General features: G+C 46.4%; 5 protein-coding genes across 15 annotated transcripts; 4 read left to right on the top strand and 1 right to left on the bottom strand.

The window, feature by feature from the left end:
* The first annotated feature begins 581 nt into the window (after positions 1–581).
* LOC117894733 (peptidoglycan-recognition protein LA) lies at positions 582–3,212 on the top strand. Of its 2 annotated transcripts, none has more exons than XM_034801929.1 (5): positions 582–945; positions 2,152–2,355; positions 2,421–2,656; positions 2,714–2,920; positions 2,986–3,212. In XM_034801929.1, exons 1-5 carry the CDS (start codon positions 597–599, stop codon positions 3,127–3,129), a joined length of 1,140 nt encoding a protein of 379 aa, XP_034657820.1. In that variant the 5' UTR covers positions 582–596; the 3' UTR covers positions 3,130–3,212. The 2 variants fall into 2 exon arrangements, with proteins under 2 accessions (XP_034657820.1, XP_034657821.1); XM_034801930.1 differs by lacking the exon at positions 582–945 and adding an exon at positions 1,724–2,082.
* Positions 3,213–7,536: 4,324 nt separating this feature from the next.
* LOC117893069 (peptidoglycan-recognition protein LC) lies at positions 7,537–12,911 on the top strand. Of its 7 annotated transcripts, none has more exons than XM_034799481.1 (4): positions 7,537–8,533; positions 9,700–9,870; positions 10,290–10,441; positions 10,515–10,919. In XM_034799481.1, the coding sequence occupies exons 1-4, from the start codon at positions 7,672–7,674 to the stop codon at positions 10,893–10,895; spliced, it is 1,566 nt and encodes a 521-aa protein (XP_034655372.1). In that variant the 5' UTR covers positions 7,537–7,671; the 3' UTR covers positions 10,896–10,919. The 7 variants fall into 7 exon arrangements, with proteins under 7 accessions (XP_034655372.1, XP_034655371.1, XP_034655373.1 ...); XM_034799480.1 differs by lacking the exons at positions 10,290–10,441; positions 10,515–10,919 and adding exons at positions 11,215–11,366; positions 11,422–11,841 and having other exon boundaries at positions 7,544–8,533; XM_034799484.1 differs by lacking the exon at positions 7,537–8,533 and adding an exon at positions 9,305–9,608 and having other exon boundaries at positions 10,515–11,198.
* Positions 12,912–13,441: 530 nt separating this feature from the next.
* LOC117893073 (peptidoglycan-recognition protein LF) lies at positions 13,442–14,918 on the top strand. Its single transcript, XM_034799491.1, has 4 exons — positions 13,442–13,667; positions 13,733–13,884; positions 13,950–14,334; positions 14,394–14,918. Exons 1-4 carry the CDS (start codon positions 13,511–13,513, stop codon positions 14,831–14,833), a joined length of 1,134 nt encoding a protein of 377 aa, XP_034655382.1. The 5' UTR covers positions 13,442–13,510; the 3' UTR covers positions 14,834–14,918.
* Positions 14,915–22,361, bottom strand: LOC117893072 (UTP--glucose-1-phosphate uridylyltransferase). Of its 4 annotated transcripts, none has more exons than XM_034799489.1 (9): positions 22,227–22,361; positions 17,458–17,644; positions 17,304–17,395; positions 17,035–17,040; positions 16,389–16,735; positions 16,104–16,329; positions 15,899–16,037; positions 15,416–15,825; positions 14,915–15,353 (listed from the first exon to the last, which is right to left on the bottom strand). In XM_034799489.1, the coding sequence occupies exons 1-9, from the start codon at positions 22,251–22,253 to the stop codon at positions 15,246–15,248; spliced, it is 1,542 nt and encodes a 513-aa protein (XP_034655380.1). In that variant the 5' UTR covers positions 22,254–22,361; the 3' UTR covers positions 14,915–15,245. The 4 variants fall into 4 exon arrangements, with proteins under 4 accessions (XP_034655380.1, XP_034655378.1, XP_034655381.1 ...); XM_034799487.1 differs by lacking the exon at positions 22,227–22,361 and adding an exon at positions 20,813–21,074; XM_034799490.1 differs by lacking the exon at positions 17,035–17,040 and having other exon boundaries at positions 14,920–15,353; positions 22,227–22,358.
* Positions 17,663–19,020, top strand: LOC117893075. Its single transcript, XM_034799493.1, has 2 exons — positions 17,663–18,305; positions 18,484–19,020. The coding sequence occupies exons 1-2, from the start codon at positions 17,865–17,867 to the stop codon at positions 18,988–18,990; spliced, it is 948 nt and encodes a 315-aa protein (XP_034655384.1). The 5' UTR covers positions 17,663–17,864; the 3' UTR covers positions 18,991–19,020.
* Positions 22,362–22,517: the final 156 nt, after the last annotated feature.

The raw sequence follows: 22,517 nt of genomic DNA, 5'->3' as shown, positions 1-22,517 counted from the left end.
CTCCAGCGGCTGTTCGTGGCTTGAGTGAAACTTTGGCAAGCTAACGACAGATGGCGCAACAGAGGAATGGCTAGCCGCCAGAGTGCGCCACTAACTGAGAGGCGGCTAGTTGGAATAATTTAAATTTACAAATTAAAACACAACGATAACTATTTATGAACAGCAAATTAAACAATTAATATGCAAATTGCTGGACTTAACTTGCGGTTACCAGCACATGACCGGCACTCAGACTAAATTCAAATCAGAACTCGAGTCATTAAAGAGGCGGGCGATTAAATTATCTCCAGTTGGATGAATAATCGTTGGGCTTGTTGAAACTTTCCCAACATTCAGCCGATTTCCGCGCATTAAAACAAACTTTAGAATTTACGCGGGATCGATGGAGAGCGAGCGAGCGAGAGAACATTGCTGGGAGAGCCGGAGAGGACACTTAAATATTTGTTTTGATTTTCAGTTACAAATCCCCAACAGCGGGGCACTGCAATTTCTAGCAGTCGTTGTTGGACTGGCACAGCAAACGGCAACAAAAGCGCAGCTCACGCATGTGACTCCCGTTATAGTGAAGCCCAAAACTGAGCAATTACTGAACGAAAATGTACGAGCAGAACAGCAGCAGCAGCAGCAGCAGCACTGCGACGGCAGCGGCTGAGTCTGCGCTGTGGTCGGTGAGCAGAGAACGGGGTGAACGCTCTCGGCCGAGTGCCGCCCAAAGGTTGCACAATCTCACCTCTGCCTCAGCCACAACATCCTCATCGTCATCCTCGACAGCCTTGCCCATGCCGCAGAATATCTTCACCAATCCCTCGATACAGCCATCCAGTGTGGTAAATCTGTCGCACTCCACCGATGTGGTCATTGGACCGATGACCCAGTATCAGGGACCGGTCTCCATATACTACATGGATGCCAGCATGGAGGCGCATGCCATGCAAACGGCAGCAGGTAAGTTTCACCCAACAAGTCGCAGCAGATCGAAGTTCAAGCAAAGATCAGAGCAGCTTACTGTCGGATACATTGAAATGCTAATTTAAGTTCGCGCAGTAAAAACCCAGAGCCAAGCCAGGGTATTTCTGGAATTGCTGTGCAAAGAGAGCGCACTTAAGAGACACGATACCCAGCACTACCCCTACCCTAGCCCAAGTACCGCCCCGTTTTTATTATTTGTACATCAATCTGAGGGCATTACGAATGCAAGGCACAGCACATTGCGCATACGTCACGTTGTCGCGGTTGCAAGCGAACGCGCAATGGGGGAAAGACAGAGAGAGAGAGTGACAGCGAGAGAGCGAGAGGCGAACAAGAGTGCAAAACGTAGAGTGTGTAAAATGTGATATGGCAAAGCCAAACAAAAAACAAGAAAGTAAAGCGGAACAGCCAAGATTACGACTAAAAGATACCCGCTAAACGATGGAAACTAAACCGAAACTATTCTTTATACTATCTGTAAGAACTTTACGATCTCCCAGAGTCTATGAAGATCACAGTGTGCCTCTCTCGTTTATCCATTCCTAGATATCCAGCAGGAAATGCTTGCCCCTGCCGCGCATCAAATATACCCCTTGGCAGCTCTGCCGGCATCATAATGAGCTCAAGTCAGCTGCCTGCCCCTGCCGTTGCCCTGCCTCGACATCGCACAAAAAACATGTCAACCGGAGGTGGCAGAGGGTGAATGGCACAATGGAACGATGGCTGCTCGACCATCGACAACTGCGCGGCATTTCAGTTGTTTCTGTGACGGGTTCAGGTGAGGTGGCGTTTGCCGTTTAGAGTTCCGGCCTTCTCGCTTGTTGTTGTTTATCGGCAACGCGCTTACGTGCCACCGCATGTCTCTCTCGCTCTCGCTCTCTCCCTCTGTGTGTGTGTGTGTGTGGATGATTCAACGCTGGGCAATTACTCATAAGAATTAACTCTTATAATGACCTGTCATTTGGTCACAAAAGAATTTTGATAAGGCATTACGCGCTGCGGCTACTGTTTGCGCAGACGCAATGAAACTGTTGCTCAAGGTGCACTCAGAGCGCACGGCGCGCAGAAGACGCACACCAGAGCCCACAGTGGCACACTCTAGAGATAATTCAAGTATGGGAACACAGCTGGAGATCTTCTACAGCGTTAAGTTAACCACTTTTGTGGATTGTTTGCCAACAGGAATCAACAGCAGCAGCAGCAGCAACCTGCGTCGTGACAGTTCCCCATCGAAGCGCCTCACGAGGAACACCATCCTGCTGATCACACTCATCCTGCTCGTTCTGGCCACAGCACTGATTGTGCTCTATGTGGAGCTGAATCGGCCACGCTCGGAGGCGGCCAACAAAGCGATTTACTTTGGCAACACCTACGACCACGACACGTGTAAGTGGGCAACTGCCGGTTGGGGTAGAGGGTCTCCTCCGTAACGAAATTCACCAATTGTGCAGTTCCGAATCTAGGAAATGGTCATCTAGTCATCGATCGCATACAGTGGGGTGCATCGACCAATGTGCGGCCATTGACAGTGCCACTGCGACGACCCATACCCTATGTACTCATCACACACATTGGCGTGCAGTCGATACCCTGCTCCAATGTCTACAAATGTTCCATCAAAATGCGCACCATACAAGACGCTGCCGTGGCAGAGAAGATCCTGCCCGACATACAGTCTAATTTTTATGTAAGTGAAGGAAAATTAATGTGCCGCGCACGTTCATTGGCCTTTTCGCTTGCACAGGTCTCTGACGAGGGCAACATCTATGTGGGACGTGGCTGGGACTGGGCCAACACGTATGCCAATCACACGCTGGCCATTACCTTTATGGGTGACTACGGACGGTATGCGCCGACAGCCAAGCAGCTGGAAGGTGTCCAATTTCTGCTGGCACATGCCGTGGCCAATCAACAGCTGGAAGTGGACTACAAGCTGGTGGCACAAAATCAAGTAAGGAGAAGTCAAAGCAGCACAGGGAACTCCCAGCTGATCTGTTCTATCCATTCCCCTTCCAGACCAAGTCCAGCAAAAGTCCTGGCATCAATGTTTACCGGGAGATACGCAAATGGCCGCACTTCTATGGCTGTGGCATGGATGAGACGCCCGCCTGTGGCAGCGAACTGGGCATGACGCGTGACTCCTGGGATGCCAAGCAGTAGATGATCCACCCATAGACTTCTTTACCACCTAAGAGCGTATCCAAATACAAATTATATTTAATTAATATACTAAATCAAGCAAACGGCACGAGCTTTCCTTTCGGTTATGCCTGACTTGGGTCAAAAAAGCAAAACAACAGAAACAGAAACCGGTTAAGAGCGCTACGTTTATTTATAGAGCAGCTGCTCTCTCTCTCTCTATCTCTCTCTGGTGCTTACACTCTCTCTGTTTGCTTTTTACACTCTCTCTTAAGTTGTTTATTTAACTGTCGCTCAAAAGCTGGAAATTCCCAAGCCGCAAAACACGAACCAAACCGAACCGAACCTATCAGCTTGTGTATAGATGTAGACCAGCTTTTAATACTCACATGAGTAGTGGAGTATACTGTATGATCGTGTCTATATATGCGCTATATACTTATATGTATGTCTCATTGTGTATGCAAGTACAAGCATCATTATCGGTAGCTTCATGTTCCATTCACTTGAGTATGTGTGGGGGATAGTGTTTCGACTGTCGTTGTCGCCTGCCGCTGCCTATGCCGCCGCTGTTGCTGTTATTTATCTGGTTTTCAAGTTAATTAAAATACTAAACAACAACAACAAATACACTTAAAATACACTACAGATGGGAGTGCAAATGAGAGCTGATTGCAGGGACTTTACCAGGATAACTTGTTGGAGATCGTCTTATGATAGAACAATATCCATTTATGCTCCTACTTTTACTCCCACTAGATATACATATGTACATCATTCAACACCACTCTCTGATAATATTTATGGTTCAAGCACACTTAAACTTCATCTAAAATAATTTCTAAAAATGATTCCCCTCTTTTCGCACAATTCTTTTCCTGCCTAGTGGGTGGGTGTGTCTTATCAACGACCTTCACTGCAGCCACTCATCGTGTTCATTCATCAAATAGCAACGCCCTCCAAGAAATAAATTACACTCCGTCCACTCCGAGCCCCCGCGCAACAAATTTTTGGCCTCAGGTGCTGCCGAGAAACAATGACGAAAGTGCGGCACGTGTAGCAGAAATACGCAACAAAAAAAACAACCAAAAAAAGGGAATCCCCAACAAAATAAATAATATTATAATTAATAATAATTAAAGAGAGAAGAAGAAGCAATGGTTAAATGTAAGCGAGGCTTAAACAGATTTAAGCCGTGATTGGTATTTGGTTTATTTATAGTTAATGCTCACTTGAAACTTCATCGGAAATGATTTTTACACATTATTTGCCCTTTTTTTCGCACATTTCTCATGGACAAACAAAGAAGTGGGCTAACTATGGGTTAGGTGTGGGTTAAGTCTCTGTAAATAGAAGGTGAGTGAGCAGAGAGATTAAGCTATAGTCGAGTGACTTGTGAAAGATAGGTCGATGTCAGCACTGGCATGGGTGCCAGAGTGACATTTTCGGGCGCTTTTCTATTCAATATTGTGTGGATTTTCTTAGGGAATACAGAGCACAGCTCTTCCCGATTTTTCAAGAACTATTTTTTAGTATTACTATAATTTTTCTTACAAATTTTCGAAGATCTCAAACCTCTCCCCAACATCGAGTCCAGTCTCGCATCATCACGGCAAGCAAATCTGCAATTCGTTTCGCCAATTTATTGCTACCTTGTTGTTGTAGCCGACAATTTTCACCGACACTCACTTCATCAGACTATCAGCAGACGATCATCGTTGCGAATGCGCAACAACAAAAAAAGCTGCCAAACAATAATTATATTAAATATTTTTGCGCCAAGTACAATGCGGCCAAACCAAAGTTTTTGGTAGAGTGAAATAGCCCAAAAACCGATTGCGGTAGTGCACAAAAGAAAAACAATTCTCGGAAATGGTAGCGCAATTTGAAATTGTTCAAAAATGTTGCCCACACGAGTACCGGTAACGAAAAAACAACAACAAAAATTGAACGCCAGCCGCCGGGTGGGGAGAGAGAGCAATAGCAAGAGCAAGAGATTTGTGTTGTTTATTGGATGAACAAATAAAAGAAAAAGAAAAAAAAAAGTTAAGTAAATACATACACATGTACAGGGTGTCTGTGTGCACGTCTAAACAAAAACAAACACTCATTGTCAGGTGGGCACAGGAGAGCTGCCTGTCGAGAGCGCTTCAGCTCACAGCTTCCAGCGCCCAGCTCCCAGCATTGGGGAGTAGCTAGAGAAATATCATTATAAATTTGACTAATATCTGGAATCAGACAGCCAGAGAGACATGCATATACAAAAACCCGAAATCAAGAACAGGTTACGCAGTGACGCACGGGGAAATCGAAATCAAGCAACCATCCAGCGATCCATAACGATCTTCCCGAATGCAACCCTACCACATGCACCTGATCGCGGAATTCTTGGATGCCATTACCATCCATAACCGCAAGAGAGGGAAAAGTGGACACCCAACAACCTGTTGTAATGAAACTGGTAAGACGTGTGGCACGGCATAAAGTAAATACTAGATTTTGGCGTAGCATAATTAGGACAAGGTTTGCCATACTCAAAAGTCGTTTAAAAATTCTTAAAATATTCCAAATACAATTTTGGTTGAAAGCTTTTTGAAGCGCGTTTCACGCAGTTGCAGTCCAAATCAAACAACTTTTTGTTAAATAATAAACAGCGATTCCCAAGCAAAGACCTGCGGCGCGCTCTCCCACTCTCCCACAAAACTTTTCGATCTCTCTCCCCCCACCATCACTCTTTGTATAGCTCGCTCTCCGCACACTTTGTGTCTCTCCCTCTCTGCCGCTTTCCTGCTCAGCCGCTCCAGCCCGACGAGATTCGCCGTGTGATCGGCTCGCCCGCTCCGCTCAGTCGATCAGAGTCACTCGAACGCGCCGCTGCTCGACAAAAACTTCCACTTTGGCGCGCCATCAAATTACAATAAAAATCGAATCGAATCGAGTCGGTAACAACATTTATATAGTCGTGTCTATAACCAAGATATTTATGTGCTGCATTGGATGCGCGTCGGCATTTGGAAGTGCGTGAACTTGGATTTCCCAACTCAAGACGAGTATGTGATAATTTTTTTGAGTTTTACAGACTCTTGGTGCTGCCAAAAAGTCAACAAAAAACAAACTAAAGCTTAAATTGCGACAATTACATGAATTATGTGCGTGTTTTAGGTGTAAATCGGAGTTCTTACCATCCAAAATTGCAATATCAATGATAAACGTTAGGAAATTGACAAAAAAATTGCATAAAAAGGAAATGGCAAAATTCGTTCGTTTGTTCGTGGAAAAAAACAAACACAAATGAAAACACGTTCCGGGCAGAAATCAATTCATTTGCACCTACAAGTAGTAGGCAATATTTAATGATAATTTTGCTGAAAGAAAAAAAAAACACAGCGGGACAGGCAGGGAGACAGACAGACGAGAGACAGCTTCCCCCTGAACAGAACAGAACCTCCAACCCAACAAAGAGACACACACACACACACACACACACACATACACTTGAGCGGCAGAGCTGCGTGTGCACATGTATGGGTGACAATGGCCGCTCAAATGTGTGTGTGTATTGGTGCGCTCAACTCAAATTTAGTGTTCCTCATTTGTGGCGGGTTGTCGCTTGCCGTTGCTCGCTTTGTGTTATCTCAAAAGCCCGCTCTGTGCCAACTCTGTGGCCCACCCCCCCAAACCCAAGTACCCCCCTGTAGAGTTTTTATCAAAGTTCTGCGAATTCTCTCCGCCAGTTTGTGCAATGAAAGGTGTTCGCTTGTCTTGGGGATTGTCTGTCCTACAACTGCTGTGCAGCGAACGTCATAGTTGGCAGCGGAAAGCTTTACTACGTCAACGATTATAGATAGATAATTTGCATAAGCCTCTCCCTCTCTCTCTCTCTCTCTCTCGGTCTGTGGCTCTGCCTCAATTTATGGCTTATTGAGCAAGTTTATGAATCCAAATTGAGACGGGGGATATACACACTCGGACAATAGAATAAACCGCATAATTTTTAGACGAGTGCTGAGCGACAGGTTTTAAAATATAAAAAAAAAAAAGATAACGCTAAAGCCAGGCCCCTAATTCAGCCATCATTGGCCTCATTGAACTGCCATAAACATCAAATAAAGCATAAATAATATTTAAATGAATAAATCACAAGGGAAACTTGTCATAATTAGACTTCTGTGATAACAATAAAACGTTTTGAAAGCTGTGCAAAAACTAGAATAAATTACAATCAAAAGCCAGCAAAGTGAAGTGCAAAAAAAGTGCAAATAAAACTTGAACAAAGAAAAATCCAAAATCAACAACAGAATTACTGAGAATACAAAAAATACAACAACAAAAATCTGAATATTTACAGATAGCTCTCACGATGTGATGATATTTGCCAAAAGCCTTGAGACCCACAAACAGAAATCACAAAAAGAAGGAAAAAGTTCTAAAAAGCGCAAAGATGTGCGCCCAATTCTGAGGCAGGGCAGAGGCAGGGTTGCTAAATAGCAAAACCGACAACAAAACGGAACAGAAAACACACAAAAGAGAGTCAGGGCGAACCTAGAGTTCTGATTACGTGAAATGCATGTGAATTATGAAGGGAATATGAGCGGGAGGGGACAGTCCGACATGAACGATCGCATCATTAATCTGTCGACGGGCAAAAACTGCAGCACATCATCCACAGATTCTGGTGTCATACTCAATGATAATGCCGCCAGCTTCAAGGCAGAGGAGCCAATGACCAAAGATACGAGTATCAGCAGCGGCAGCAGCAACGGCAACAGCAGCTGCGATGAGGAGCCCCAAGCGAGACCCAAGGCGGAAGCGAAATCCAAGTCAAAGGATGCCAATCGTATCAGCATCGAGCACACCGTGAACATCAGTCAGAGTAAAGGTGGCAAGAGCTCACCCACACTCTCAGTGCGAAGTACAACCATTTCGATAGTGTCCATCGATGAGAATGCGCCCGATTCCAGCTGCATTGACAGCGACTCGGATGCCGAGGGCCACCACAATGACTACACGGTCCAGAAGCTGGGCCAACAGATCAGCTACCCGCCCAATTCCAGCGACCAGCTGCGAGACCTCAACCAGGGTCTCACCGTGATCAGTCGTCAGGTGGCGCCGGGTCAGGCGCAAGTGCCGCCGCCCACAGCCTGCGAGGCGGGCGTCATGGCCAAGCAGCTGCTCAACGGCAGCCTGGCGCTGGCCACGCCCAGCCAAACAACAGCCAACTCGGCGCAGGGCATCGGCAGCATAGCGCTGACCAACTCCACAGATGTGACCTTCGGGGACAAGCACTTCTACGAGGGACCCGTCACGATACAACAGTTTCTCATCGACAATCGGGACAAGTGGAAACCGGGCGAGGGTGGCGGAGCAGATGGCCAGGATAATCCCGCCTTCAATGGTCGCCCACAAACGAATGGCGCTGCAGCGGGTAAGTGGCTAGATCTAGAGTGGGTTGCTACATCTATCTATAACTTCCTGTTGCCTGAGTAACACATTCCTCTGCTTTGTCTTCACCTTCGATTGGCTCTGTTCTGTGTTCTGTTTGCTTTATTGGGGGAATATATTGAACGCGTGCAATTTGTTTACTCAAGTCTTTAACGATTGTGCTGCGAAACGTAGATTAGCAGATGGCCCCAAACACACAATTTATGAGATATACAACGAACAAATACACAACAAATATTATTTTGTACAAGCAGCAGAGCAAAAAACAGCGCAGCGACATTGCAGCGAAGAAAACTTTAAAAAAAGCAAGAATTTCCGGCTTCATTCACAAAGAAAAATTGGAAATCTTTTTGGGGGTTCAGTAAGCCATTAAAAATCCGCCACAGAAAATTAGAATTTAACTGCAGAAAATTCAAGGTCTGCCACGCAGTTTTGTTCCCCAATTGTTTACTTGATTCGTTTTCACAATTACCATAATGAAATGAGCCAGCCAGAAAATCAAATTCCCGCTCGCTGTATAAGCAACAGTCGAGACGGGGAAGAGACTTAGTGCCCGTTTAGTTAGCAGCTTTAATTAAACAGAACCCTAGTAAGGTACTTCCCCATTTCTGGGGTAATAAATGGAGCGTGTGCACAGGGGGGTTTTTTGTCTAAATAAATAACAAGAGCGGGAGCAATGTGGCACGCACTTGGCACCACAACAAAAAGTACTCTGCCTGAATGCCAAAATCAGAGCTCAATTCAGTTGCTAATTTGAAACGATCGGAGAATGTTGAACGGCACGCACGGAAGTTGCAGCAAGTGCTGCGGTTTGATAGCACCCAGCCACAGCCGCATCGAGTGTGATAATGCTCTATGTGGACGTCTGTTCCATAGACACTGCACGGGTCTAAGCTCGGAACAGCATAAACTGCTGGAGACAATACCAAATTTGAGCTGGCGTTGTGATGGGTGTTTGGGCAGTAATCAGAATCAGCAACAGAGTTCATTGCAGCTGAGCAAATGGCTGGAGCAGAGTCTCAGGCAGCACGAAAAGAGATTGGAGATGTTAGAGCAGCGTAAGAGACTTCAAAAAAAGCCACAAACTTTGAGAATAAACATTCCCCAACGTTGACCCTTCCTTCCTTACTTCCTTCCATTCTTTTGTAGGTTCCAAGCTAGATGATGAGGGGCAGCAGGCGCCCATGCTTTGTCCGTATCTGCCAAATACCATAAGTCGCAAGGCCATCAGCATAACGGTGGCATTCGTGCTGTTAACAACACTATTGGGCATCATATTGGCCACCACAACGAACATCTTTGGCAAGACATTGAATAAAAGTAAGCTCGGTGATGTACTCGACGATTCCCGACTAAATATTCCAATCAATTCAACAATAGGTACAGTTTTTTTGTCCTCAAATTACGTCTTATGTGTTTGCGTGTGCTTTCTAATCCCCATGACCAACACTCAACCCCCCACATACCCTTCTTGCATGTCTAACAATTCTGAAACTAATGCACATTGAATGTAAAATACATAACTAAACACACACAATTGGTGGGGAAAAATCAAATGCTAACATTGCTACCTAAAACGCGCGCAACTGTACGCTGTACGAACAGTGTTGTGAAGTGAAATATGAAGAAGCATTAAATGAACTGATAGTGTTACCTCGTGTTAAATTGAATGGAATATAAAGAGAGAGAGTGAATCAAGCGGCGATCATTTGCTAATCCACGAACATTTCCATGTGCAGCCGACTTTGATGTCATCGACAATGGTACCTTTGTCATGCTCAAAGTGGCCGAATGGGGCGGTAGGCCACCCAAGACCATTCTCGATGCCTTGGAGTTGCCCGTGCATCGTGTAATAATCTCACACACCGCCGCCGAAGGCTGCGAATCGAGGGTAAGTCCAATTACGGGATCCATTCATACCATCAATGTTTTTTGTCACGTGTGCCTTGTCCTGCCCTCCCAAGGAAATCTGCTCGAATCGCACGCAGGTGGTGCAATCCTTTCACATGGACAGCTGGGGCTGGGATCACATTGGCTATAACTTCCTGGTGGGTGGCGATGGACGCGTCTACGAGGGACGCGGCTGGGATCGTGTGGGTGCCCACACCAAGGGCTACAACAGAGGCAGCATAGGCATCTCCTTCATAGGCACCTTTACGACTGTGAGGCCAGCGGAGCGACAGCTCAAGGCCTGCCAGCTGCTAATTGCCGAGGGAGTGCGACTCAAGATGTTAGCTGCCGACTTTCGGTTGTACGGACATCGACAGCTGAGCGCCACGGAGAGTCCCGGCGAGGAGCTGTACAAAATCATACAGAAGTGGCCACATTGGTCGCACGAGATTTAAGTTTTCTACTAAGTTTATGTTAAGTTTTAATTGTTAACTGGAATGGCTAATGTATTATCTATGTTGAATAAGAGTCTATCTACACACACACAAGGAAAAATCTCCCATTGCATTTTCATTTCCAAACTCATTCATTCGTTAGTGTCCGGTCATTCGTTAACCCGTTCCGGTCGGGTCCAATGTGCCTGCATTTCTGTCAAAAAGTGTCCTAAAAGTGTTGCCTAGAGTTGAGTTGAATGGAATATGTCTGACATGTATGTACTCTGCCTAACAATGTTCCACGATTCACCAGCGACTCACGAAGCTCTCTCGATTCTAGCTGAAGCTGATATTGTTGCGGATGGAGCTCTGGAGCTGATCAAGATCAAAGACTGGGGTGGCATGCCAACGAGAGGTAAGCCCGATCTGCTCAAGCTGCCAGTTTCCCGTGTGATCATCTCTCACACTGCCTCCGAGGGCTGTGAATCGCTGGTGAGTGGCACAACCGACTGTCAAGAACTTTTCTTCACATCTCCACGCTTTGCAGGAAGTCTGCTCGTATCGTGCGAGAGTCACCCAAAGCTATCACATGGATAGCTTCAATTGGGATCAGGTGGGCTACAATTTCATGGTTGGTGGCGATGGACGCGTTTACGAGGGACGTGGCTGGGATATACAGGGAGCCCATGCGCTGCGGCACAACAGGGACAGCATTGGCATCACTTTCATGGGCAGTTTTGACAAAATCAAGCCGACAGCGGCCCAACTTCGTGCTTGTCAGCTGCTCATCGAAGAGGGCGTGCGTCTGAAGAAGCTCAAGCCGGACTATAAGCTCTACGCACACCGACAGCTGGTGGCCACCAAGAGTCCTGGGGATGAGGTCTACAAGATTATAAAGACGTGGCCGCACTGGGAAGATGTTGAGAGGACAAAGCAAAATGTGTTATAAATAAATGTTATTTCTGTATTTAATCCAAGAAAAATCAATAAACTTTCCAAAATAATAGAAAACTGTTTTAAAACATGGTTAACCCTACCCAACACTAGTTCCTAAAGATAAATCATAACCAACACTAGTTCCTAAAGTTACTAACCGTTAGCCCTAACTGACACAAGCTCCTTACCGTAAACCCTAACCAACACTAGTGTCTAAATTTAAACCCTGACACTGGTTTCTAAAGTTAAACCCTAACCAACACCTTCATTCCTTAACCCACACTGGCGCATGAGGAATATCCACCGCACAAGCCCGCATTTTTCAACACTAAACACCATTCAAATACCCCAAATTCATTCTCTAATCGGAGCCCACACTCTCTCCCAGATCAAGACAACATTGGCGGCGGCCTCATTCTACGCTTTGTTCACCGCCAAGCCTGGCTGGCCCAGCCGCCGCAGAAGACCCTGCCCGATCTCACGCTGCCCGTCTCACTGGTCATTGTTCTGCCCACCAATTCAGACAACTGCACCACCCAGGCGCAGTGTGTGCTGCGCGTGCGCCTGCGCCAGACCTTCGACATTGAGTCGCTGCAGGAGGACGACATTGCCTTCAACTTTGTGCTTGGCGGCGATGGCAATGTCTACGTGGGTCGCGGCTGGGACCAGGTGGGCGCCCACATGAGCGGCTACAATACGAGAAGCCTGAGCTTCGCGTACATTGGCTCGTTCCAGAACCAGAAGCCGTCGGCCAAGCAGCTCAGCGTCACCAAACTGCTGCTGGAGCGTGGCGTCAGTCTGGGCAAGATTTCACCCAATTATCGGCTGACGGGGGCCAGCAAACTGGAGCCCAGCATCACGGAATACAAGGCCGAGCAACTGTACCAGAGCTTTGGCAATTGGAGCCACTGGTCGTGACTAGGTTAAGCCATTTAGTAGCACTCAACATTTGATATTGTAATATAGTTTCTCTCCCTTCTCAACTCTCCCTCTTCAATTTATGTGGCATATGTGAATTAGCTCTAGACTTACTCGAAATCTGATGAAAATGTGATATTATATGAAAAGCAAAAGCAAATGCAAAAAGCAAAAAGCGATTAATTATACTTGTTTCAATGAAACGGGGGGATGACCCACTTGGGACCCTGCCTGATAATGGGAATCCAAGAAATTTATGATTTCGCAGCGGAAAACGTGACTTAATTGCCATTTCATTTGTAGCCTCGATGCCCATCTGCTAAATCATCTACGCAGCATTTGAAAGCAGGTTGTAGACGCCCCATCAATGCCAAGGGGATTCCCAAATCTTCAGCAGCTCTAAGAGAGGGACAGATCGAACCGCGTGTGGTACACGTCTTCAAAGTGGGCGGCGTTTGGAGTTCGCTCATCGCGTAGTGCCAAAAATGAGCACCCTATATTGTTAGAGAGCTTTTAATGGCAAGAGACATGCCAATATATAAGCATCCAAGTGGTATGTGTGACTTTATATGTAAAGACACTTATCAAAAAGCTCTTTATGTGATCTTGCTGCCACGGCGCAGTTCAGAGCCGGGGATTTTTCCCATCTCCCAGTACCAGTAAAAGCAAAAATAAAACCCCAAAACGAGCAGAACTTGTTGGGGAGATCAACAACAAGTGGTTGCCGGACTCGGTTTCGTTTAGTTCCCGTCGCGCAGTTGTCTTGAGTAGACACCCATAAAATGCAGAAGCCCGCGCAAAATAATCTCGAAACGCAAAACAATCCCGAAGCTGAGGGGGAGACAAATATAAAGCGATTTCCCCGGGAGCTGATCTTTCTATGCGTGTTTCTCTTGATGATAGTGGCACTGGCTGCTGGTTACTCCTATTGGATGATGGGTGAGTGGGAAATCAAACTAGAGTCTAAGGGAAACATATATTAATAATTACTTTTCCGGGTTTAGCCCATGCCCCAATGAACTCGAATAAAAATCTGCACATACTCGATCGCAGCGAGTGGCAGGGGGAACCACCGAGCGCCAAGCCTGAACACCTCAAGCTGCCCATTTCCAATGTAATCATCAGCCACACGGCCACCGAGGGATGCGAAACAGAAGTGAGTGCCAAAAGGTAAACCCCTCTGCGTTGTTTCATTAATGAAATTCCCCAACCTTTTCGTAGGAAATTTGCATCTATCGCATGCAGACGATTCAGGGCTTTCACATGAAATCCCTTGGCTGGCTGGACATTGGCTACAACTTTCTGGTGGGCGGCGATGGACAGATCTATGTGGGACGTGGCTGGCATCATCAGGGACAGCATGTGCGTGGCTATAACGCAGTGTCCATCAGCATTGCCTTCATTGGCACCTTTGTGAATGTGGAGCCGCCAGTGCGGCAGGTGGAGGCGGCCAAGCGGCTGATGACCGAGGGTGTGCGCCTGCACAAGCTGCATCCGGACTATCACATCTTTGCACATCGTCAGCTCAGTCCCACGGAGAGTCCCGGCCAGAAGCTCTTCGAGTTGATCAAGCACTGGCCACGCTGGACACAGGATGTGACGGAATGTAAGCGATTCTGGGGATGTATTATTTCAATTACTAATTTATCTTTCTTTTGTTTGCAGTGCGCCTGCTGGGAAATGCCACACTGAAGTTTGTGACACGCGCCTACTGGCTAGCACAGCCACCGGGTAGGGCTTTGCCTCCTCTCCAGCTGCCCGTGGAGAGCGTACGCTTTATGTCCACTGAATCGCCCGCTTGCAGCACCCAAGCAGAGTGCGTCTTTCGTGTGCGACTGCTTCAAACATTTCACATCGAGAGCAGCGGCTACACGGACATCAACTACAATTTTGTGATTGCCGGCGACACGAACATCTACGAGGGCCGCGGCTGGGATCAAAGCTGCGAGTCAGAACAGGATCACAATGCTACCACGAATGAGCTGGTGGTGGGCTTTGTGGGTGCCACAGCAAGCAACAAGCAGCTGGCACTGGAACTCATACAACAAGGCATCAAATGGGGTCACATAAGCAAGAACTATACGCTGACAGACAATGCGGAATAGGGGAAGGGAAGCAGGCAAACAGGCAGGGATTACCAGTGCCATTTATCAAGTGATACTAGACCTAAGAATCTCTCGTACTTATTATAGAAATAAACATGCCTTTAATGAGTGTTTAACAGCTTCTCGCTTGAACTTTTTGACTACATTTGCTAACATTTTTGCAAGCAGATTTTTGTAAAACTTTAGCTTTAGCTTAACGATATATACAGAACGTTCGACTGGCAGGACAGGACATGTCAGGGCAGACACACACTTTGTGCTTGCACAACAATTTGGCTAACAAGTGAAATTCGTGATTTGAAACGGGGAACGGGCGGCCTACTACTACATAAAACTTAGTAAATTACACTACATATATAATGAGACAGAACAGCATCCAATTGCACAACCAATTGCCAGGTTAGAGGTTCGATTAATGGTCCAGAATGCGCATGTTGCCAGAGACAATTTTGTTCTCGAGTATGGCGCCGGCGGGTATATCAATACGATCACCATGATTGGCAATGATAATCACAGTGCCCTAAAGGAAAGGAATATACATAAATAAGGATAAACCAAAGCAAACTCTCTCCCAAAACTTACTCTCAAAGAAACGCCACGGCCAAAGGTAACATCTCCACTGACCGTCAAGTGATCCAACTCAATGATGTCGGGTATGTTGGCAAAGCGACCCAGAAACTCCTTCACCTTGGAGAAGTGATTCTCGCCGAGCTTCACCAGCGGTGTGGTGGGGAACATGCGCTGCGGCGACATCACCAGGCTGCCATTCTTCAGCGTATATAAATTGGACATAACCAGCAGCAGATCGGAGGATTTCTTCACGGGCAAGAAGCGTGAGCGTGGTACATTGATGCCAATGGCGCCATCAAAGCACTTCATGGCCGAACCCACAGCCGTTTCCAGCTGAATGACACGCAGACCCGTCTCCAGCGTTTTGTTGTTGACAATAATTTCCATGCTCAAGGTGCGCTCACGCAAGACACGCTCGATGGCTGCACACGGGGAAGAAATGAAGCAGCATTTTAGGCAGTGATTTAAGAGGAGTCAATAAACGGTATTCCCTACATGCTAGATTGGCCCAAATGTTGTTGGTGTTGAAGAACTTGAAGGTCTTCACCGACTTGAAGTCATCCACATGCTCTGGCGGCACTTGAGCGATTTCCAGCAGCCGCAGCTTGTTCTCAAACTGAATGAGAGTGCCACCCTGGAGGGGGAAAACAGAGACAACAGATTAGTCATTTATACACAAGGTTCGTTGTGCTTTTCCCACCTTAACATCAGCGCGCGTCTTGTCGGTAACTTCCATGACAAACTCCACTGGGGTGGTGGCCCGCTCCTCGCCCACCAGCTTATTGAGTATATTCAGATCCACGGTGGCGCCCAGATTGTCAATGTTCGAGAGGAAACAGTACTCGCGGCCCTCCTCAATGAACTTCTTCAGCAGACCAGAGTTGCGGAAAGTATCATAAAAGTCACCGTGACCAGGTGGGTACCAACTAAAGGAGAGAAGAAGCTACCTTAGTACGAATTATTAGAGTCGAAAGTTCATGCTTACGCCTCCATATCCTTATCCACATCAAAGTCCTTGGCCACGGGCAGGAAATGCTCGCGACTGATGCGCGGAAAGCAGCTCTGATTGAAGGTGTGTATCTGCACGCGGAAGCCCTTATATTTGCGCACAATCTTCTCCGTGTCCTCATCCGTGTTGAAGGAATTCATCAGCACCAGCGGCACATTGGCATCGTACGTCTTGTTCAGATGTTCGATCTGCTGCACCGTCAGGTCCAAGAAGGTCAAATCGGAGCGCACGGGTATGACACTCTTGGGTCCATGGCAGCCCATGGAGGTGCCCAGACCACCATTCAGCTTAATGACCACCAATTTGTCCAGCATATTGCGTATCTAAGGGAGTCACAAAGGGCACATTAGAAACAGAAACATAAATGTAGTTGTTTGTCTTGTGTTAGAGAGCAAAAAGGAATTGGGTTAAGCTGCAGTGAGCGCCGAATTTCATTAGGGTTTAGTACTACAGCGTGTTCTAGTTACAAATTACTAAACTAAAGGAATATAATCAACAACTAAGTAAGCGTCCAAAAGCCCAATAAGAGTTAGTTTTCGTTCGAGCAGTGCTCCAAGTACAGAGAGATAGAGCGAAGCGTAGAGAGGAGGTTTTGTTTAAGGATAAAGTTTAACGCTTTTACCTCATTCTATTGAAACATATATAAACAATATATATGTATGTGTGATTGTGTTTTGTGGCCAGTTATTAGCCAGAGAATTGCGCCGCAGTTTATGAGGGCAACAATGGGTATTCATAATCAGTTTTCGAAATCAAAGAACATGAAAAATATGCAAATTAAACAAAAAATTAACACATTTTCTTATTCCGTTTTGTTTTCTATGTTTTCTGTGCGGGAGATTCATGGAGTGGGGAAAGAGTGGACCCAATCCTTGGCTGCCAGCTGCATACCTGCTCATTCTTGGGCGCCTTCAGGTTCGAATAATTCATCACAGCATTCTCGGGCAGCTTCTGAATCTTGTTCCAGTCCAAAGCGGGACCCTCTGAAAGGCACAAAAAGCATTAGCAAGATCAACCAAATGGGTGTGCTCTTTCCGCAACTTACCCTCCTGCAGAAAACGTCCAAAGAGATCCGCAAAGCGTCCCATCTCCGCCTTCAGGGCCGGACGACGCACCTCCTCCGCTGTCTGCAGCAGACGGTCGACATCGTTCTCCAGAAGCCGCAGTGCATCCCGCTTGGTCACCTCATGGAACTCCTTCGAATCGGAGGGCACACGCTGGTGGCCACGCACCTGCAAAGAAATATATCAAAGTAAAGTTGTTTACACTTGGCGAAACTTTCGTGACAACTCGCTTAAGGCAGGCAGCAAAGCGCATCGGCAGGCAGTCAAGTGACAAAAACATAGAGGAAAATTCAGTGGCTTTTGTAAGACTCCAATTAGAGCTTGTGCTCCCTCATCCAGACGATGGCGCTGCTAAAGACCTCACAGCAGTCTGCCCTGAAACTTCGCGATGACAAGTCGCTGGCTATTTTTTTGCCTGCTGCTCTATGTGGGCGCCCAGGAGGCCTTCTCTGCCAGCACCGTCATGGATAACTTGGGCGATGGCTTGAAGATGGCCGGACAAATGTTTGGCATTAACACGGCCGCCGATGTAGCCAATCTGGTGGCCCAAGCCTTCTCCCGGGGAAAGCCTTCTGGCTTGATGAACATCCTACAGCACGGCTTTCAGCCGCCAGACTATCAGCAGGAGGATCAATCGGAGCAGCAGTCGGACCCCGAGAATGCCCAGGAGGAGCCGCCGCAGCAAGAGGACAATACTCGCAGGCCTCCACCGTTTATGGCCAACTTTGATAGCGGCCAATTGCTGACAAATATGCTGCGAATGGTGGGCTTTGATGCCCGCAAACTGGGCGCTCTGGCGCTTAATGCACTCATCATGATTGCCCAGGCGGTAGGTATATGCTTGATAAGGTTAAGCATTCCCAGAATGTTTGGGAACAATTAATTTCCTTCAAAATGTACCGGAACTTAATGTTTGAACACAATCAATTTCTTTTCGTTGTTTCCTGCGAATGTTTGTACACTTTTATGATAACTTTTCAATTGGTTTTGTTCTTGTTTGATTGCAGATTGGCAGCACGCTGATGCAGGCAACAAGGGGTGGTGGAAATGTCGGCAATGTCGGTGCGGCCTTCGAGGGACCTGAGGCGCTGTACGAACCAAACGATCATCAGCCGCGTGGCTTGTCCCTGGGTTCGCCCATAGATTGGTTCCTACAGCGACCGGGGGCGCACAGCAAACGTTTGCTCGGTCGCATCATGGATAAGGATCTGCCCGAACACATACTGGACATGATCGAGTCCAAGGAGGACCGAGAGTTGGGCCACGAGGCCGGCTGCCTGAAGATGCTCATGTGCAAGAGCAAGCCCATCATTTGGGGCATGCAGAATTCGTTGCAGAAGCGTCTAGCTGGGGAGCCCGAGCTGCCAGAGGAGCAGGAGAATCAAAGCTACTTCAACAAGGGCATATTCTTCAAGTATCTGCCCAGCCTGAAGGACTTTAAGGAGCACAGTGCCGGCTGCGAGACGCGCTTCAATGACGCATGCCCCAGGAATGCAACGACGAATGAGTATTAATTTTAGAAAATCAAAACAAGGGCAACCATTTGGCTCTAATCAATAAATCCCCCGACTATTTAGCTATTTATATAATGAGTTTGACATTCGAACATTTGTTTGCGGGATGATCCCAGAGATAAGCCCGTCCGGAGCCTCAGGCGTAATTAGTTTTCCAGAGCAGAGAGTCTGGCGTAATGTACCATGAAACGACCTCTAGTCTGGTGCAATTTCCTTGTGTAACATTCAGCTTTGGGGGATGCGATAGCTAATCTCAATCACTCCCTCACACTGTGCAATAATTCTACCAAACATCATCATGGCTCGAATAATTTCGCTGGTTATGAGGTGAGCTCCTATAAGCCCCATAATCAGGGTGATATTTTTACGTCACGTATACGCCCTGCCCTATCTGCGTTTGCGTGAGTCTGGCAATCAAAATATCATCGATAAGATCAAACATATGTATTTCATGAATTTCATTTCGTGTTGCGTTTCATTTCATGTTAGAACAAAGAGAAGAACCCAAGTAGTTGTGCCAAGTTCTAGCCATAACCTTACCCAACCAACGCATTAGCTCACACATTTATGACCTCCCGCCGTTAATGATAGTTAATTCGTAAGACATGCAATCCATAAAAAAAGCATATTTACAGCAGTTATGGTTGGTGCGACCTTGAACTTCGCCCACAAGGTTGCCCCAATATCTACATCTTTGAGGTACAAATACCGCAGACAAATACACACAACTCCCAAGATAACCAAACAATTTTGTCTGAAAATAGCTCGCACTTATTTTTGGCAAATATTCCGATTGAGGCCTGTCCCCGTGTCGTCTGTCAATCAGTCAATCAGTCAATCAGACTGGGCAAAAAATGCAATCGAATTGTGCAAACATAAAACAAAAGATTGCTGCAATCGTTTTTCGTTTTTGTTTAATGAAATGATTACGCAAATTAATGGAGTGTGGTGAAAAACAAGTGCCACGCCTATGGCGCCCAAGATGGCAGACGATTGCATGGGGTTTATTTTTATAAACATCCAACAGTGATGATGTTGATGATGCTGATGATGAGCAATCTGTGCGATAAGACGGTGTCAGAGGGCAGGTGTTTGAACTTCGACAAGGTCAAAACATGCTCAAGATAATTGGCCAACGAATGATGCTACTGCTACCCTCTGTCACTGTCTCTCTGTCACTGCCTTTGTGGCGCCTCTTGTGCATTCCATCATCGACAACCGTGTGGTTGTTGATCCCCAAAAATCATTTCCGAGTTGGAAAACACAGCTGTTTCGGCAGGTTACCAACCAACCAACCAGCCCCTCTAAAACACACGACACACACACGTCTGGGGATCGGGTAATTAAAGTAAATTATGCCATTTTTTTGTGTTCTCTTTGTCTGCCTTGGAGATAAGATACGAACTGCTCTCGAGGCAGGGCAAGTCATTACTGTATCTCGCTGCTTACAGCAACACTTAATTCGTACAACGGAAATTCAAACGACAAACATTATTTGAATGGTTTCAAAGAACAAAAGCAGTGAACAATCATCAAAGAGAGTCGTCTTCTTTTGATAAATTTCCCAGAATCTAGGCCTGTCGACCCGACCCTTGACCGGAAATGATTCGTGTTCCCTAAAACTTCCTCTAAAAACAGTGCTCTTGGCCGGAAACTCCGCTTTTCTTTCGAAAATCTGTTTCTGGTTCTTCTAAAACAAATTCGTTCGATAAGCACTTAAAAACAGTTTACACTTAAACGATTATGTGGCTCATTGACGTCTCGAACTTGGCCCAAATATCGTCTTACGAAGAGTGTTACGGGCTCGACTTTGAGAACTTACACCGGCACGCTGAAGCAAAACATCAATGGGCCTGATGCCAGATGTCATTGTAAACAATTCCAAAAGAAACACTTGCGCGAATAAGAACAAGGGTTGGTTTTATTAAATTTCTTTGTTAATTGTTTTAATTTTTGCACTTGAGAAACGCGCGCGCGTTTATAGTCGCTGGAAAGTTGAGCGGGAAAACAGCGGGGAGAACAAAAAACAGCAGAGGAACAGCACGACAGAACGAAGCGCGCTGGTCGAGTGTGCAATTGAAAATAAAGCTAGGGTTCCATTTGAATTTCAATTTCAATACGGAATTTTTCAAAACGCGTACGTACGGGCGGCAGAAACAGCAGCAGCAGCAGCAGCAGCAGAAACAACGACAGCGATGGACGCGACAAAAGCAACAAGTGATAGCAAGCTGCTTTTTCTGTTTGACTGTGTGTGTGTGCGTGCGTGTGTGTCAAGTGCTGAGCAAAACAAAAAAACCAAGCCAACAAAAGCAACAAAGCGCCGGCCAAGATATATTGTGAGGTGAGGTATGGCTACGCCCAAGCAATTATCATAAGCCGCTGGGCATAAGCAACGGCAAACCAATTAGTGTACTCAGAGAGTCCAAGCGCCAAACCTTTCAACTCTTATACCTTCGAGCCGGCCAGCACTTAATGAGCAAAGCAGCCGAGATAAGAGAGGGCACGTAGTGGTCAAGTGGAAGGAGAATAGCACGAAGAAGATGAAGCTTAAGAGGAAGGAAAATAAATATGAAGAAGCACCATGAGAGCATGAAATTTAATCAGCGGCATTAGGAGTGGGAGTGTGCGCCAATATCTGCGGGCACTTATCATCAAACACGAATGGAAAGAACGCTAACGGAACTGTTAAACAGTCTAGTTCGCTAGTCTATCGTATCAGAAGGAGTTATCAGCACCTCCTATAAATACCACCGATTATATTGTCTTTTGGGGGCCAATTGATAAGACATAGCAAATCGTATTATGAATGTATAATAATATTTTTCTACAATTATGGTCGAGTCATAACGGTTTGGCCCCCCAAAAAACCACACAGACACACTCGCGCACATATGTATGTACACACCCCGTGTCGGAGACACAGCTGTGCGACACATGCCAGCACTTGGCGTCGCGGCTAAAGGGAGGTCACTTGAAGGTTAACGCTAAGCAAATGCAAGAGTCTCATAAAAGGGGAGACAAAACCAGTCAGAAAGTCGCCCGCCGAGTCAAAAGGGCAGCGTTACCTGATACCCGGAGAAGAGAGGTGCCTATAAATAGAGCCCCCTGGAACCGGCAAAAATTTGTTGCATTCACTGGAATGCAGAAATGCACTCTCCCATACAAGCGCAGTAGAGTGGAGAAGAGAGCGAGAGGAGAGCGCGTTAGAGGGCATAATGTTGACCCAAACAACTCACCTTTCCTTCATGGGGCACATCCAACATTTTTAATTATTATTTGCAAGGGTCACCAAACGATTTAGTAATTAAGCGTCGATGATAAGTTTTATCTTAATTTTGCACTCAAGCACACACACACGGAAACGGAGCAAAGTGCGCGCACTTCCACTAAACCACGCACACAAAAGCAAATGAGAGAGCAACGGAGATCTCGGATAAACTAATTAATCCAGTTAATCAACAAAATGTTTTTTAGCATAAACTGTTGGTTTCCGCAAAGTTTAAGTTCTTTTGGGGCAAGATACCAGT

The sequence above is a fragment of the Drosophila subobscura genome, chromosome J (assembly GCF_008121235.1).
Source record: "Drosophila subobscura isolate 14011-0131.10 chromosome J, UCBerk_Dsub_1.0, whole genome shotgun sequence".
Taxonomy (NCBI): domain Eukaryota; kingdom Metazoa; phylum Arthropoda; class Insecta; order Diptera; family Drosophilidae; genus Drosophila; species Drosophila subobscura.
The sequence above is the reverse complement of the archived record's forward strand: the minus strand, read 5'-3'. Positions and strand labels throughout refer to the sequence as shown.

Excerpts from the sequence above, each read along its gene's own strand:
- LOC117893073 (XM_034799491.1), top strand. The coding sequence starts at position 13,511 with ATGCAGAAGCCCGCGCAAAATAATCTCGAAACGCAAAACAATCCCGAA. Across the intron at positions 13,668-13,732 it reads TTACTCCTATTGGATGATGG|CCCATGCCCCAATGAACTCG; the intron begins GTGAGTGGGAAA and ends TTCCGGGTTTAG. Across the intron at positions 13,885-13,949 it reads CCGAGGGATGCGAAACAGAA|GAAATTTGCATCTATCGCAT; the intron begins GTGAGTGCCAAA and ends ACCTTTTCGTAG.
- LOC117893072 (XM_034799487.1), bottom strand. The coding sequence starts at position 20,860 with ATGACATCTGGCATCAGGCCCATTGATGTTTTGCTTCAGCGTGCCGGT. Across the intron at positions 16,038-16,103 it reads AGACGCGCGCTGATGTTAAG|GGTGGCACTCTCATTCAGTT; the intron begins GTGGGAAAAGCA and ends TTCCCCCTCCAG. Across the intron at positions 15,354-15,415 it reads GCCGTGGCGTTTCTTTGAGA|GGCACTGTGATTATCATTGC; the intron begins GTAAGTTTTGGG and ends CCTTTCCTTTAG.
- LOC117894733 (XM_034801929.1), top strand. The coding sequence starts at position 597 with ATGTACGAGCAGAACAGCAGCAGCAGCAGCAGCAGCACTGCGACGGCA. Across the intron at positions 2,657-2,713 it reads ACATACAGTCTAATTTTTAT|GTCTCTGACGAGGGCAACAT; the intron begins GTAAGTGAAGGA and ends TCGCTTGCACAG. Across the intron at positions 2,921-2,985 it reads AGCTGGTGGCACAAAATCAA|ACCAAGTCCAGCAAAAGTCC; the intron begins GTAAGGAGAAGT and ends TTCCCCTTCCAG.
- LOC117893075 (XM_034799493.1), top strand. The coding sequence starts at position 17,865 with ATGACAAGTCGCTGGCTATTTTTTTGCCTGCTGCTCTATGTGGGCGCC. Across the intron at positions 18,306-18,483 it reads TCATCATGATTGCCCAGGCG|ATTGGCAGCACGCTGATGCA; the intron begins GTAGGTATATGC and ends GTTTGATTGCAG.
- LOC117893069 (XM_034799479.1), top strand. The coding sequence starts at position 7,672 with ATGCATGTGAATTATGAAGGGAATATGAGCGGGAGGGGACAGTCCGAC. Across the intron at positions 8,534-9,699 it reads AACGAATGGCGCTGCAGCGG|GTTCCAAGCTAGATGATGAG; the intron begins GTAAGTGGCTAG and ends ATTCTTTTGTAG. Across the intron at positions 9,931-12,198 it reads TCCAATCAATTCAACAATAG|ATCAAGACAACATTGGCGGC; the intron begins GTACAGTTTTTT and ends ACTCTCTCCCAG.